At 41.5% G+C, this 16713-nt stretch overlaps 1 protein-coding gene across 1 annotated transcript in view; it reads left to right on the plus strand.

The window, feature by feature from the left end:
* The window catches only part of LOC115079728 (sphingomyelin phosphodiesterase 5-like), a 61674-nt gene that overhangs the window by 21626 nt on the left and 23335 nt on the right, over positions 1-16713 (plus strand). The window contains exon 4 of the mRNA XM_029583519.1: positions 10120-10209. Coding sequence (XP_029439379.1) covers positions 10120-10209 — 90 coding nt within the window. The remainder of the gene's footprint in view (positions 1-10119; positions 10210-16713) is intronic.

A 16713-nucleotide genomic window follows, 5' to 3' on the forward strand; every position in this document is an offset into this window, starting at 1 on the left:
AAGATCTCCACTGAGTCCCATGACCATTGCAAAGAGACTGAGACTGAGAAGCACTGGGCCAAATAGTTCAGAAAATCATCAACAAAATCCAAAGGAATCTGCTCCTGGGATGACAGAGGTGAATGTTGATGAGGTCTGGGTGCACATGAACAGATTCTGACCAAGTGTCTGAGGTCAGCACAATAGAAACTAAGTCCTAGCCTCTTTCTGTGACCTTTCTCCATTTCGGAAAGGCATGTACCAGTTCCATAGCCTCCTCGAGTGGAGAGAAAGGGTTGGTCCATGGAATTGCATAGAGTGAAGAGCCTGTGGTGGCCAACGGGAGCTGCATTTGTTGTTCTTGAAGATGGGCTTCCAGGCTCAGTTTACTTTCTTTATACTTTCTCTAAAACAGATCTGCCTTACACATTCGCTGTTCTCTTTTCTTTGTTCTTTACAGCTTAACCAGCCCCCCAGCAAGGAGATACAGCAACTGAACCATATACACATTATTCACATTATTGCCTCTCCAGGCAACGCACTTCCCTTACCTTTAAACTATAATGTTTCTTCAGGCTCGACTAAGCGAAGCAGCTGCCTGTGCATAGTAAAAACAGTTTCTTGTGCTCTAGCTAAAATCTCTCTCTCTCTTTAAGCTATAATACCTGTTCATGGTAACTTTCATTTAAGCTACATTGTGACTTATTCATAAAAAGCAATGTCTTATGCTTCTCTTGGCAGTGTTCTTTAACGTGGGGCTACCTTATCCCTATGTGTACACCAAAATATCTTCATATCCACATTCCCTGTAATCTAATACAGGCTGTTATAGGTAAAAGAACATCTTTTGAAAAACGCAAAAGGGATCCAAATGAAAAAAATAGGAAACTGCATAAGCACTGGCAAGTAGGATAAGAAAGTTAAAGAGAGAATTTGAAAAGAAGCTTGCCCTGGAAACAAAAACTCATAATAAAACCTTTTTCAGGTACATTCGAAGCAGAAAGCTCACAAGGAAGTCGGTTGAACTACTAAATGATCAAGAAGTAAAAAGGGCACTTAGGGAAGACAAGGCCTTAGAGGAGAGACTAAATTAATTCCTTGCTTCAGTCTTTACTGAGGAAGATATAAAGGAGATACCTATGCCAGAAATTAAATTTAAAGGTGACAAGTCAGAGGAACTGAAACAAGTCTCAGTGATCCTGAAAGATATAATATGGCAAATTGACAAACTAAAGAGTAGCAAATCACCTGGACCAGATGGTATACATCTCAGTGTTTAAGAACTGAAAAGTGAAATTGCAGACCTACTGTTAGTAAGTTGTAAATTATCTTGATAATCATCTATGGTACCTGAAGATTTGAGGGTTGTCAATATAACGCCAATTTTAAAATGGGTTTCAGCAAACTACGGACTAGTGAGCCTGATATTAGTGCTGGGAAAAATGGTAGAAACTATCATAAAGAACAAAATTACTGAATATAGTAATAGTCAAAGCCAACATGGATTTAGCCAAGGGAAGTCTTTCCTCACCAAACTGCAACATTTTTTTGAGGGTGTAAATAAACATGTAGATAAAGGTGAGCCAGTTGAAAAAGGGCATCTGTATTTCCAGAAAGTCCCTCATGAGAGTCTTCTGAAAAAAAAATAGTCATGGTATAAGAGGGAATGTCCTATGAACATTGGATTTGGAACTGATTAAAAGATAGAAAACAGAGAGAAGGACTAAATGGTCAATTTTCTCAATGGTGAAAGGTGAATAGTGGAGGGGATCTGTTCTGGGACCACTGCTTTTTGGCATATTTATAAATGATCTGCAAATGGGAATGAGTGAGATGATCAAATCTGTAGATGACACACAATTATTCAGATATGTTAATTCACAAGAGAATTGTGAGAAACTGCAAGAGGACCTCACAAGTTTCAGAGACTGGGCATGCAAATCGCAGATGACATTTAATGTGGACAAGGGCAAAGTGATGCAGATGGGGAAGAGCAATCCATGTTAGAGCTACACAATGCAAGGATCTGCATTAGGAGTCACCACTCAGGAAAAGGATCTAGGTCTCATACATTGAAATCCTCTGCTCAGTGTGCAGCAGCAGCCAAGAAAGCAAACAGAGCGCTGGGGATTATTAGGAAAGGACTGGAGAATAAAACAGAGAATATCATAATGTCTCTGTATCACTCCATAGAGAAACCATACAATGAGCATTGTGTGCAGCAGCAGCCAAGAAAGCAAATAGAGTGCTAGGGATTATTAGGAAAGGACTGGAAAATAAAACAGAGAATATCATAATGTCTCTGTATCACTCCATAGAGAAACCATACAATGAGCATTGTGTGCAGCAGCAGCCAAGAAAGCAAATAGAGCACTGGGGATTATTAGGAAAGAAATGGAGAATAAAACAGAGAATATCATAATGTCTCTGTATCACTCCATAGAGAAACCATACAATGAGCATTGTGTGCAGCAGCAGCCAAGAAAGCAAATAGAGTGCTGGGGATTATTAGGAAAGGACTGGAGAATAAAACAGAGAATATCATAATGCCTCTGTATCACTTCATAGAGTAACCATACAATGACCATTGTGTGCAGCAGCAGCCAAGAAAGCAAATAGAGTGCTGGGGATTATTAGGAAAGGACTGGAGAATAAAACAGAGAATATCATAATGTCTCTGTATCACTCCATAGAGAAACCATACAATGACCATTGTGTGCAGCAGCAGCCAAGAAAGCAAATAGAGTGCTGGGGATTATTAGGAAAGGAATGGAGAATAAAACAGAGAATATCATAATGTCTCTGTATCACTCCATAGATAAACCATACAATGAGCATTGTGTGCAGCAGCAGCCAAGAAAGCAAATAGAGTGCTGGGGATTATTAGGAAAGGAATGGAGAATAAAACAGAGAATATCATAATGTCTCTGTATCACTCCATAGAGAAACCATACAATGAGCATTGTGTGCAGCAGCAGCCAAGAAAGCAAATAGAGCACTGGGGATTATTAGGAAAGGACTGGAAAATAAAACAGAGAATATCATAATGCCTCTGTATCACTCCATAGAGAAACCATACAATGAGCATTGTGTGCAGCAGCAGCCAAGAAAGCAAATAGAGCACTGGGGATTATTAGGAAAGGACTGGAAAATAAAACAGAGAATATCGTAATGACTCTGTATCGCTCTATGACCTCATCTTGAGTATTGTGTGCAGTTCTGGTCACCACAGCTCAAGAAAGATATAGCAGAATTAGAAAAGGTACAGAGAAGGGTTACCAAGATGATAAGGATGGAACAGCTCCCCTATGAGGAAAGGCTAAAGAGGTTATGTCTCTTCAGTTTGGAGAAGAGATGGCCGAGGGGAGATATGATAGAGGTCTATAAAATAATGATGGAGTGGAACGGATAAATACAAGCCAGTTGTTTACTCTTTCAGAAAGTACAAAGACTATGGGACATGCGATGAAGTTATTAAGTAGCACATGTAAAACTAATAGAAAATATTTTTTTACTCAATGCAACTTTAGGACTAGAAATCATTGCGAGAGAAAGTGGTGAAAGCTGTTGGTGTAGCTGGTTTAGAAAAAGTTTGGACAAGTTCCTGGAGGAAACGTCAATTAGCAATTATTAAGGAAGAGTTACAGAAATCCCCTCCTTATTCTTGGGATAAGCAGCTTGGAATCTCTGTACCCTTTGGGATCCTGCCAGGTACTTGTGACTTGGATTGACTGCTGTAGGGTGCTGGGCTTGATGGAGCTTTGGTCTGACCCACTATGGAAAATCTTTTGTTCTTATGGACTGCAAGAGAGCTTTTTCCTTCTATGTGGAGCAGACTGAAGGCCTTAAAGTCTACCAAGTTTTTGGGTTTTTTTTTTACACCAATAGATCTGGGATTGCTGTTGCCAAATGCACTTTAAATATTTACTGTGCCTGAAGGAAAAGGCATGATCTAAATGCACAATAAATAAATATCACATTGGCGAGCAGAGTGCATCTCATTCTGTTCTCAGTTCAGCCTGGATGTGGCAGGACAAGACCAGGATGCTGGTAGTTAAAATTTTGTCTCTTTTTTGTTGTTGTTGTTAGCAAAGGTGTACTAGTTATATCTTTTGACGATATCTGGCCAAACCAGGCTCGATAACTTAACCAGACAGAACTGAGATTCAGCTAAATTAGCTGGATAATTTTAGCTTCTCCCAAAGATACCCCTGGAATGTCTTTTGTATTCAGCAGGATTCTAGATGGATGATGCTTTACCCAATTAACATCTAGCTGGGTAAGTGGCTCAATATTCAGGAACTTACCATTTACATGAATAACCTGTGAGTTATCCATCTGAAAGGTTTTGAATTTTGACCTCTGTGAGGCCAGTAATTAGAGCCTTTTGCCTGGCAAATTTTGGACTTAGCTGGACTTACGGCAGGATTTGAAAATCCTATCATACCGAGTAGTCCTCAGATAGCGGGATAACTTTTTATCCAGCTAGGCCAGGGGCAGGGTGGGGAGGTCCCGGGATCGAGCTGGCTATCTGGTTAAATTAGCTAGATAATAAATGCTGATTTCCAGTGTTGTCCAGCGGATATAACTGGATAGATTTAGGACTGTTGATGAGCAGTCCTAAACTTAGCTGGATAAACTTCTCGTAGCGGTGTGGGAGCACTACTAAATAGCCCTGCAACGTTAGCTAGCTGTCCAGTTGGTGAATATGGAGCTCTATATGATGGTGAACTAACTTAACGAAGGTATAGATGATATAGACTTAACGACTTAATGACGGTATAGATGGTATAGAAGAGAGCCAGTCATTGTGTTACATGTGGATACCAACAATATAGGAGGGTCTGCAGGATACATTTAGGATTATAGGTAAGAAATTGGAGTCCACTTTGAATATAATGAGTTCTGGTAGGTTAAGACCCAGGAATCCAAGAAGATTCCCAAGTGATACCTGTACAGAATGCTTTCAAGGCATTTGCAATAAAAGACAACCCTACAAAGGCATCTGATATGGAGACAGAGTGGGCCACATTCACATCTAGCACAAGACTTCCTCACCACTTTTTCTAGAAGAGGGGCTGGATTCATCAGATGTGGTAACACCAGACTTCCTCACCTTTTCCACTAGAGGAGGGGCTGGATTCATCAGACGTGTGGTAACACAAGACTTCTTCACCTCTTCCTCTAGAGGAGGGGCTGGATTCATCAGACGTGTGGTAACACAAGACTTCCTCACCTCTTCCTCTAGAGGAGGGGCTGGATTCATCAGGCATCTGGTAACACAAGACTTCTCACCTCTTCCTCTAGAGGAGGGGCTGGATTCATCAGACGTGTGGTAACACAAGACTTCCTCACCTCTTTTTCTAGAGGAGGGGCTGGATTCATCAGACGTGTGGTAACACAAGACTTCCTCACCTCTTTTTCTAGAGGAGGGGCTGGATTCATCAGGCATCTGGTAACACAAGACTTCCTCACCTCTTCCTCTAGAGGAGGGGCTGGATTCATCAGACGTGTGGTAACACAAGACTTCTTCACCTCTTCCTCTAGAGGAGGGGCTGGATTCATCAGACGTGTGGTAACACAAGACTTCTTCACCTCTTCCTCTAGAGGAGGGGCTGGATTCATCAGACGTGTGGTAACACAAGACTTCCTCACCTCTTCCTCTAGAGGAGGGGCTGGATTCATCAGACGTGTGGTAACACAAGACTTCTTCACCTCTTCCACTAGAGGAGGGGCTGGATTCATCAGACGTGTGGTAACACAAGACTTCTTCACCTCTTCCTCTAGAGGAGGGGCTGGATTCATCAGATGTGTGGTAACACATAAGAACATAAGAAATTGCCATGCCGGGTCAGACCAAGAGTCCATCAAGCCCACCATCCTGTTTCCAACAGAGGCCCAAACCAGGCCACAAGAACCTGGCAATTACCCAAACACTAAGAAGATCCCATTCTACTGATGCAATTAATAGCAGTGGCTATTCCCTAAGTAACCTTGATTAATAGCCGTTAATGGACTTCTCCTCCAAGAACTTATCCAAACCTTTTTTGAACACAGCTACACTAACTGCACTAACCACTTCCTCTGGCAACAAATTCCAGAGCTTTATTGTGCGTTGAGTGAAAAAGAACTTTCTCCGATTAGTCTTAAATGTGCTACTTGCTAACTTCATGGAATGCCCCCTAGTCCTTCTATTATTCGAAAGTGTAAATAACCGATTCACATCTACCCGTTCAAGATTTTAAACACCTCTATCATATCCCCCCTCAGCTGTCTCTTCTCCAAGCTGGACTGAAGAAACAGCAAGGAAGGCTGCCTAAAAAAGCCATGAGGGCAACAAAACAGGATTAGCAGCCAAATGTCCAAAATTGGATTTCTTTATTGTAAGGTAACACGAGTGTGTGAAAAGTGCCCAACTCTGGCCGAGTTTTGCCCTCTTACAATGGGGCTACATCAGGGGCTCAACGCAAATCGTGTATTGATCAAAGAATCCAAGTCTTAAAAAAGACTGTACATTTTGTAGTTATTGTATTGGCTTGAAAAAACTTATGGCAGCGATATCTCTGTTTTTTTCATATACTCATCAACACAAGGGTAATGGATGTACCGGTATGCTTTAAACTTATGACGGCAGACATAGACGGCATAGCTTTCCCTTGTTCACTCGAAAGAACTTTCTCCGATTAGTCTTAAATGTGCTACTTGCTAACTTCATGGAATGCCCCCTAGTCCTTCTATTATTCGAAAGTGTAAATAACCGATTCACATCTACTCGTTCAAGACCTCTCATGATTTTAAACACCTCTATCATATCCCCCCTCAGCTGTCTCTTCTCCAAGCTGAACAGCCCTAACCTCTTCAGCCTTTCCTCATAGGGGAGCTGTTCCATCCCCTTTATCATTTTGGTTGCCCTTCTCTGTACCTTCTCCATCGCAACTATATCTTTTTTGAGATGCAGTGACCAGAATTGTACACAGTATTCAAGGTGTGGTCTCACCATGGAGCGATACAGAGGCATTATTACATTTTCCATTCTATTAACCATTCCCTTCCTAATAATTCCTAACATTCTGTTTGCTTTTTTGACTGCTGCAGCACACTGAGCCGACGATTTCAATGTATTATCCACTATGATGCCTAGATCTTTTTCCTGGGTGGTAGCTCCTAATATGGAACCTAACATCGTGTAACTACAGCAAGGGTTATTTTTCCCTATATGCAACACCTTGCACTTGCCCACATTAAATTTCATCTGCCATTTGGATGCCCAATCTTCCAGTCTTGCAAGGTCCTCCTGTAATGTATCACAGTCTGTCCGTAATTTAACTACTCTGAATAATTTTGTATCATCCGCAAATTTGATAACCTCATTCGTCGTATTCCTTTCCAGATCATTTATATGTGTATTGAAAAGCACCGGTCCAAGTACAGATCCCTGAGGCACTCCACTGTTTACCCTTTTCCACTGAGAAAATTGCCCATTTAATCCTACTCTCTGTTTCCTGTCTTTTAACCAACTTGCAATCCACGAAAGGACATCGCCTCCTAGCCCATGACTTTTTAGTTTTCTTAGAAGCCTCTCATGAGGGACTTTATCAAACATCTTCTGAAAATCCAAATACACTACATCTACCGGTTCACCTTTATCCATATGTCTATTAACCCCTTCAAAAAAATGAAGCAGATTTGTTAGGCAAGACTTCCCTTGGGTAAATCCATGTTGACTGTGTTCCATTAAATCATGTCTTTCTATATGCTTTACAATTTTGATCTTGAGAATAGTTTCCACTATTTTTTTTCCTGGCACTGAAGTCAGGCTCACTGGTCTATAGTTACCTGGATCGCCCCTAGAGCCTTTTTTAAATATTGGGGTTACATTGGCCACCCTCCAGTCTTCAGGTACAATGGATGATTTTAATGATAGGTTACAAATTTTAACTAATAGATCAGAAATTTCATTTCTGAGTTTCTTCAGTACCCTAGGATGCATACCATCCAGTCCAGGTGATTTGCTACTCTTTAGTTTGTCAATCTGGCCTACTACATCTTCCAGGTTCACAGTGATTTCATTCAGTTCGTCTTACTCATCACCCCTGAAAATCATCTCCGGAAATGGTATTTCCCCAACATCCTCATTAGTAAACATGGAAGCAAAGAATTCATTTAGTCTTTCTGCAATAGCCTTATCTTCCCTAAGAGCCCCTTTAACCCCTTGGTCATCCAGTGGTCCAGCCGACTCCCTCACAGGTTTCTTGCTTCGGATATATTTTTAAAAGTTTTTATTATGAGTTTTTACCTCGATCGCCAATTTCATTTCAAATTCTCTCTTCGCCTTAACTTTTACACTTAACTTGAGAATGCTTATGTTTTATCCTATTTTCCTCAGATGGATCCTTCTTCCAATTTTTGAAGGATTTTTTTTGGCTAAAATAGCTTCTTTCACCTCACCTTTTAACCATGACGGTAATCGTTTTGCCTTCCTTCCACCTTTCCTAATGCATGGAATACATATGGACTGCACATCTAGGATTGTATTTTTAAACAATTTCCATGCCTGTTGAACACTTTTAACCTTTGCAGCTGCACCTTTCACTTTTTTTCAAACTATTTTCATCATTTTATCAAAGTTTCCCTTTTGAAAGTTTAGTGTTAGAGCTGCAGATTTACTTATTGTCCCCCTTCCAGTTATTAGTTTAAATTTGATCATGTTATGATCACTGTTGCCAAGTGGCCCCACCACCGTTACCTCTCCCACCAAATCCTGCGTTCCACTAAGAATTAAATCTAAAATAGCTCCCTCTCTCGTTGGTTCCTGAAGCAATTGCTCCATGAAGCAATTATAGCTGTGTTTAAAAAAGGATTGGATACGATCTTGGAGGAGAAGTCCATTACCTGCTATTAACTGTTGATTTAGAAAATAACCACCGCTATTACTAGCAACAGCAACATGAAATAGACTTAGTTTTCGGGGTACTTGCCAGGTTTCTTATGGCCTGGATTGGCCACTGTTGGAAACAGGATGCTGGGCTAGATGGACCCTTGGTCTGACCCAGTATGGCATGTTCTTATGAAGCAGTCATTTATTACATCCAGGAACTTTATGTCTCTAGCAAGTCCTGATGATACATTTACCCAGTCAATATTGGGGTAATTGAAATCTCCCATTATTATTGCACTACCAAATTGGTTTGCTTCCCTGATTTCTCTTAGCATTTCATCATCTGTTTGACCATTTTGTCCAGGTGGATGGTAGTATACTCCTATCACTATACTCTTACCCAACACACATTGGATTTCTACCCATGACATATTAATGTCATTATTTATTGCCTGTTAGAATGTAAACCGGAGTGATAAGTAACTCTGTTACCTGAACCTCGGTATAAAAAAGTTATAAATAAATAAATAAATATAGATTCTACTGAGCATTTAGTCTCTTGTATGATCTTTAACCTGTTGGACTCGATACCCTCCCAGACATAAAGTGCCACACCCCTGCCAAGTTGATCCTCCCTATCATTGCGATATAGTTTGTACTCTGATAAAGCACTGTCCCATTGGTTATCCTCCTTCCATCAAGTCTCTGTGATGCCAATTATGTCAATCTCATCATTTGCTGCTATACACTCTAACTCTCCCATCTTACTTCTTAGACTTCTGGCATTGGCATACAGACATTTCAAAGTGTGTTTTTTGTTTGTATTAACAACCTGCTTTTCAGTTGTTAGGGATAATTCGGAAATCATTAGCTTTGGTGATTTTTTTGCATATAGGCATATGAACTATGTTTGCTTTTAATGGAACCTCTCTGTTGGGATGCCCTAACTCTCCTGTTTCATTAGTATCCTTCACGGATACATTTCTTCGAACCATGCACTGCTCAGTGACTGTCTGCTTTCCCCCTTGTTCTAGTTTAAAAGCTGATCTATCTCCTTTTTAAAGGTTAGCGCCAGCAGTCTGGTTCCACTCTGGTTAAGGTGGAGCCCGTCCTTTAGGAAAAGACAAGACTTCCTCACCTCTTCCTCCAGAGTAGGGGCTGGATTCATCAGATGTGTGGTAACACAGACGTCTTTACTTCTTCCTTTAGAGGAGGGCTGGATTCATGGGATTCTTGATAAAACAAGACATTTACACTTACAGATGATGACTTGGAGCAGAATCACAGAATATTTGATGTGTACAAAGACCCTTGCCGTGAAGGTCCTCGGAAGGAGAAGGACTGGGCTATAGGTGAGTGGACATTGTGACATTTAATTAACTACAATGGATAAACGAGTTAAAAAATGATTTCATACCTTTCAAAGATGCAACATTTAGGACTATGTCAGGTAATGGTGATTCCTAAAACACTTTTCAGTTGTTAGAAAGGTGTGTTCTCTATTTTACTACTCTGTTGATTTATTTGGAACTGACAACATTGTAATTCTGTATTTATGTCTGACAGTTGTGTGTGCTGCTTTTACTCCTACTTAGGGGGTCTGAGGGAGTGTACAGAAAACTCCCTCAGACTGCCTTAAAGGACTGGGCACAGCTGTCTCACCCGGTCCTTCTTGAGATCCACAGGGAATCCTGGGTGAAGAGAGGAGCCCTTCACCAGATTATAAGAACTCAGGGCATAGAAGGGTAAGCGAGCTCTGGGGAGCAGGCAGAGACCTATCGTATGCAAAGACCTGTTAAGTTTAAAGATTGTGTATTAGCTGAAGATAAGGTGAGCCGTGTTGCAGACAGAAGTCCACCGTATGCTAAGACTTGTTCTGTGTGTGTATTACCTGAAGTTAAGATGAGTTGCATTGCTTGTTTTGAGTTGTTTTTCACTGTAACTAAAGTGCAATTAAGGAACAGCCGTAGTCCACCTCCTTTTTACTCAGGTTGTTCCAAAGCCATTACTGTTCCTCACCATCGACCTTGGTACTGGGGAAGGACCATGCCGAGCATTGAGGGAAGTTGAAAACACATCGGCATTGGTCCCCATCGATGCATGATGCCTGGCATGGGGCTGCACCAGCTTCTGCTGTGATGGCCATGAAGCTACCCCGCAGTGAGGAGAGCCATTCCTCCACTGATTCTAGGGGTGCGCCTTGGACTCCATCGATCCTGATGCCCTTCACCAATCCTCGTCTCGGTTTCAAAGAGGATCTGATCACACCTCCTCTGTCCCAGACTGTATTGTCATCATTGATGTTCGAGGAGGAACTGGAGAGGCATGTGCACCTGGCCGTCATGAAGGCAATGAGCGACATTGGCATTGCAGCACTGATGGAGCCAGAACCGTCACTCCTTGTGCCCCCACTGGAATCCCTGCACAAGCTCATTGGCGTGTTACTGACCCAACCGGCATCTGTTCGTGGGATGGCATCAAAGCCCTTTAGACACTGCTGCCTCCCCCTTCTGATCTGGTCGTCATTACTGGTTCCTCGGAGGAGAAAGCTCTCCCCAGACTGTCAAAGTCACCGGGTCCTATGGCCCTACACTCAGTTCCATCAGGTCCTGCACCACTGGGCGAAGGCCCAGCATCCAGGACTCCATCCCCAGTCATTGATAGTGGGGATGAGGGTACCTATGACCCGTGGACAGATGACTCATCAGGGGTCTCCAACAATGCTTCTGATGGTCTACCCTTAGATCCATCTTTTCCAGAGGAGTTGTGTGACTGTGACTCCAGCTGTCAGAGGGCTGTATTCTTTCCTCCAAGGGCTGTGGGTTTGATCCTGCCTTGGAGGGATGGGGGAGGGAAACAAGAAGTTGGTACTAGTAAAGCTTAAGTCCTCTCGCACTGAGGACAAATCTCCCAGGGCTACTGCCCAGGAGGGAAGGGTTAGGCCGGCCATCATAGTTGGTGATTCGATTATTAGGAATGTAGACAGCTGGGTGGCTGGTGGGTGTGAGGATCACCTGGTAACATGCCTACCTGGTGCGAAGGTGGCGGACCTCACGCGTCACCTTCGCACCTTTAGACAGTGCTGGGGAGGAGCCGGCTGTCGTGGTACATGTGGGCACCAACGACATAGGAAAATGTGGGAGGGAGGTTCTGGAAGCCAAATTTAGGATTTTAGGTAAGAAGCTGAAATCCAGAACCTCCAGGGTAGCATTCTCTGAAATGCTCCCTGTTCCACACGCAGGTCACCAGAGGCAGGCAGAGCTCCAGAGTTTCAATGCGTGGGGGTAACCTGCATGGAGCAGCAGTTATTACCCTTAACAGAAGACATGGGGTAACCTGCACAGAGCAGCAGTTATTACCCTTAACAGAAGGCATGGGGTAACCTGCACAGAGCAGCAGTTATTACCCTTAACAGAAGGCATGGGGTAACCTGCACAGAGCAGCAGTTATTACCCTTAACAGAAGGCATGGGGTAACCTGCACAGAGCAGCAGTTATTACCCTTAACAGAAGGCATGGGGGTAACCTGCACAGAGCAGCAGTTATTACCCTTAACAGAAGGCATGGGGGTAACCTGCACAGAGCAGCAGTTATTACCCTTAACAGAAGGCATGGGGGTAACCTGCACAGAGCAGCAGTTATTACCCTTAACAGAAGGCATGGGGTAACCTGCAAAGAGCAGCAGTTATTACCCTTAACAGAAGGCATGGGGTAACCTGCACGGAGCAGCAGTTACTGCCCTTAACAGAAGGCATGGGGGTAACCTGCATGGAGCAGCAGTTATTACCCTTAACAGAAGGCATGGGGTAACCTGCATGGAGCAGCAGTAACAGCCCTTAACAGAAGGCATGGGGGTAACCTGCATGGAGCAGCAGTTACTACCCTTAACAGAAGGCATGGGGTAACCTGCATGGAGCAGCAGTAACTGCCCTTAACAGAAGGCATGGGGGTAACCTGCATGGAGCAGCAGTTACTACTCTTAACAGAAGGCATGGGGTAACCTGCATGGAGCAGCAGTTACTACCCTTAACAGAAGGCATGGGGTAACCTGCACGGAGCGGCAGTTACTACCCTTAACAGAAGGCATGGGGTAACCTGCATGGAGCAGCAGTAACTGCCCTTAACAGAAGGCATGGGGGTAACCTGCATGGAGCAGCAGTTACTACCCTTAACAGAAGGCATGGGGTAACCTGCATGGAGCAGCAGTTACTACCCTTAACAGAAGGCATGGGGTAACCTGCACGGAGCGGCAGTTACTACCCTTAACAGAAGGCATGGGGTAACCTGCATGGAGCAGCAGTAACTGCCCTTAACAGAAGGCATGGGGTAACCTGCAAAGAGCAGCAGTTATTACCCTTAACAGAAGGCATGGGGATAACCTGCATGGAGCGGCAGTTACTACCCTTAACAGAAGGCATTGGGGGTAACCTGCAAAGAGCAGCAGTTACTACCCTTAACAGAAGGCATGGGGTAACCTGCATGGAGCAGCAGTTACTGCCCTTAACAGAAGGCATGGGGTTGTTTAGGCATTAATTAATCCCGTTATGCGATAAGGGGATTAGCGCCTCTACAATACGCATCCAAGGCGAGAGAATCTAATAGCGCTCATGACATGCAAATGGATGTGAATGAGGCTATTAGGCATTCACGCACTTTTAGCAATCAGAAATTAACGCCTGCCTGGAGCAGACATTAATAGCTGAGCGCTCCTTAAACCAGTACAGAAAAGCAGAAAAAAATGCTTTTCTCTACTGCCTCCTACTTAATATCGTTACGATATTGAGTAGGATGAAAAACAAAACTAAATAAAGTTTTAAAAAAAGTAAAAAAAACCCCACCCAATTGAGAATCGTCCGTTTGCTGAACCCCCTGGCAGGGCAGTGTTTAGGGAAAATGCCCATAAGCTCAGCGTCGGTTTTCCTAATCGGCGGAAGATTGACGCACTCTGGCTCTCCTTGCTAACGTGACCCCCTAATTTAAATATTGCATGGCGCCCCCTTGGGTTCGCAATAAGAAAGCGGGCGCTGACTGTTCTGCGCCTACTTTCTTCACCAAAATATTGCATCGGCACTTTAGTCTTTCTGCAATGTCCTTATCTTCCCTAAGAGCCCCTTTAACCCCTCTGTCATCTAATGGTCCAACCAACTCCCTCACAGGTTTCTTGCTTTGGATATATTTAAAAAAGTTTTTATTATGAGTTTTTGCCTCTATGGCCAACTTCATTTCAAATTCTCTCTTTGCCTGTCTTATCAATGTTTTACACTTAGCTTGATAATGCTTATGTTTTATCCTATTTTCTTCAGATGGATCCTTCTTCCAATTTTTGAAGGATGTTTTTTTTTTTTTAGATAAAATAGCCTCTTTCACCTCACCTTTTAACCATGACTGTAATCGTTTTGCCTTCCTTCCAACCTTTCTTAATGCACGGAATACATATGGACTGCGCCTCTAGGATTGTATTTTTAAACAATGTTCACACCTGTTGTATACTTTTTCTAACTTTTTTCCTTATTTTATCAAAGTTTCCTTTTTGCAAATGTTTTTAGAGCTGTAGATTTACATATTGTCCCCTTTCTAGTCATTAGTTCAAATTTGATCATGTTATAATCTTTGCGTTCCTCTCAGCGTGGTTTGTTGGATGTTCCATCTCCTCAGCTTGCCAGAGTCCATGTCACTAGAGATTGTGCCTTTTCAGTTGCAGGGCCCACTCTCTGGAACTCTTTACCCATTGAAATAAGGCAATCAGACCCAATTAAGAGTTTCAGAAAATTAATTAAAACTTATCTTTTTAATTTTACTTATTTTTAAGAGCTTTTTTAGGTTCCTTTTATTGGCTCATGTATTATAGCTTGTTTTATTATTATTTATTGTTTTGTTGACATTGACTACGGTAGTTCGCTCTTACTTGGCCTACCACTTTCCACCATTCGTCAACTACAAATTCTTCAAAGCAGCGAGAATCCTAACTGGCACCAAGAAATATGAGCATATTACCCTAATTTTAACATCACTACATTGGCTACCAATAAAATTCCGAATCGAATACAAGGTACTTTCCATATTACATAAAATTATATATGAAGAGCAGACAGACTGGTTGAATGCAGCAAATAAACTTCCTGTACCCAATGAAATCTACGCTTAGCTAACAAAGGTCTACTAACAATCCCCTCGGTTCGATCTGCACAACTCTTGCAAGTGTGTGAACGTGCAATCTCGCTTGTAAGCCCAAAATTATGGAATGCACTTCCTACTGAATTACGATTACAAACGAGTCGCAAAACATTTAAAAAGGACATAAAGACCTGACTATTCACAAAGGCATATCAAGATCCCTAATAATCCACTCATCCTCTACTACCTGTTCTCCATATTCATTCCACAATTTTAATTTCTTTTAGTCTTGCTTTTAATATTTATTCCCTTTTAATGCTTAAATTTAACCTGCTCTTATCATGAGTGATGTCGCTTTTTATTTTTTTTTAGCATGCACTGTACTTACCTGTGTGAGTAATTGTTTCTGTCATGCTTTGTTAACCGTTGTGATGGCTACACCAAATGACTGTATATAAAAATCAATAAATAAATAAAATAAAAATAAATTTTATTTATATTTGTTTTTCCTTTTAAATATGTTTTATTTGTTGTTATATTATGGTTTTTTTTTTTTATTATTTGTTTATTCAATTTTACATTTTATACACAAAGAATCCTTTGCATTCAATCAAGAGGAATATTCAAAAGAAAAATGTTACACCAAATAAATTGTAATAATACAACTATTTTTAAACTGAAATATTTATCCCCAATTTTTCTAGGTAATAGTGGGAATTATATTATGTTTTTATTGTACATCGCCTAGTCCCATGTGTATTAGGTGATTCATAAATATATAAAATCTAAATCTATTGCCGTGGCCCCACCACTGTTACCTCTCTCACCAAATCCCGCATTCCACTAAGAATTAAATCTAAAATAGCTCCCTCTCTTGTTGGTTTCTGAATCAATTGCTCCAGTTGTTGAAGCAGTCGTTTATTCCTTCCAGGAATTTTATATCTCTAGCATGTCCTGATGTTATATTTACCCAGTTAATATTGGGGTAATTGAAATCTCGTAAAAATACGTTGTGAAGCTATAGTTTCTCCTTCAATGTGCTGTATATTATTATTAATGTGAATTAATTTGTGTGAAGGACCGTCATAACACCCACGGTATACTAGCTATTATAGCTTTATGTATTAACCGCTACGGGTCATTTTTAATCATCGGTCCAAGTCCTTTTATTAATAATTATGCTTTTTCATTTTTTCTCATTGTTGCTTTTTCTTAATTTTTCTTAAAATTAATGTGGAACTGATACTTCCCTTAGTAGATGACAGCGCTACCGCGCTTCAGAAAATCCAATTCTTTTGATGTTGCTGCCGCACTTCAAAGAATTAATTTTACTCAGGAAACAGTTGTTCAACAAATCCAGTCCAGCCCAACGTACGTTTTGCAAAGCTGCTTCAGGGACTGCAACCAACATGGATTCTCCTATACAAATCACTGAGACGTGAAAATCATCATGTCCACATGGCTATTTCTATTCTATGAAGGACAGATACCAACATGTCATGAACTTTAAACTTATTCATTGCACATAGATTCAAATTTAAATGCAAAAGGCACATCCAGGGTTACAGCACATTGAAGGAGAAACGTATTTTTATGAGATATTGTGGTTCATTGTGCATCAAGGTTAACTGTTATTACTTTTGTGGTAATTGAAATCTCCCATTATTATTGCACTGCCAAATTGGTTTGCTTCCATGATTTCTCTTAGCATTTCATCATCTGTCTGACCATTTTGTCCAGGTG

This window comes from Rhinatrema bivittatum, chromosome 1, assembly GCF_901001135.1.
Source record: "Rhinatrema bivittatum chromosome 1, aRhiBiv1.1, whole genome shotgun sequence".
NCBI classification, from domain to species: Eukaryota; Metazoa; Chordata; class Amphibia; order Gymnophiona; family Rhinatrematidae; genus Rhinatrema; species Rhinatrema bivittatum.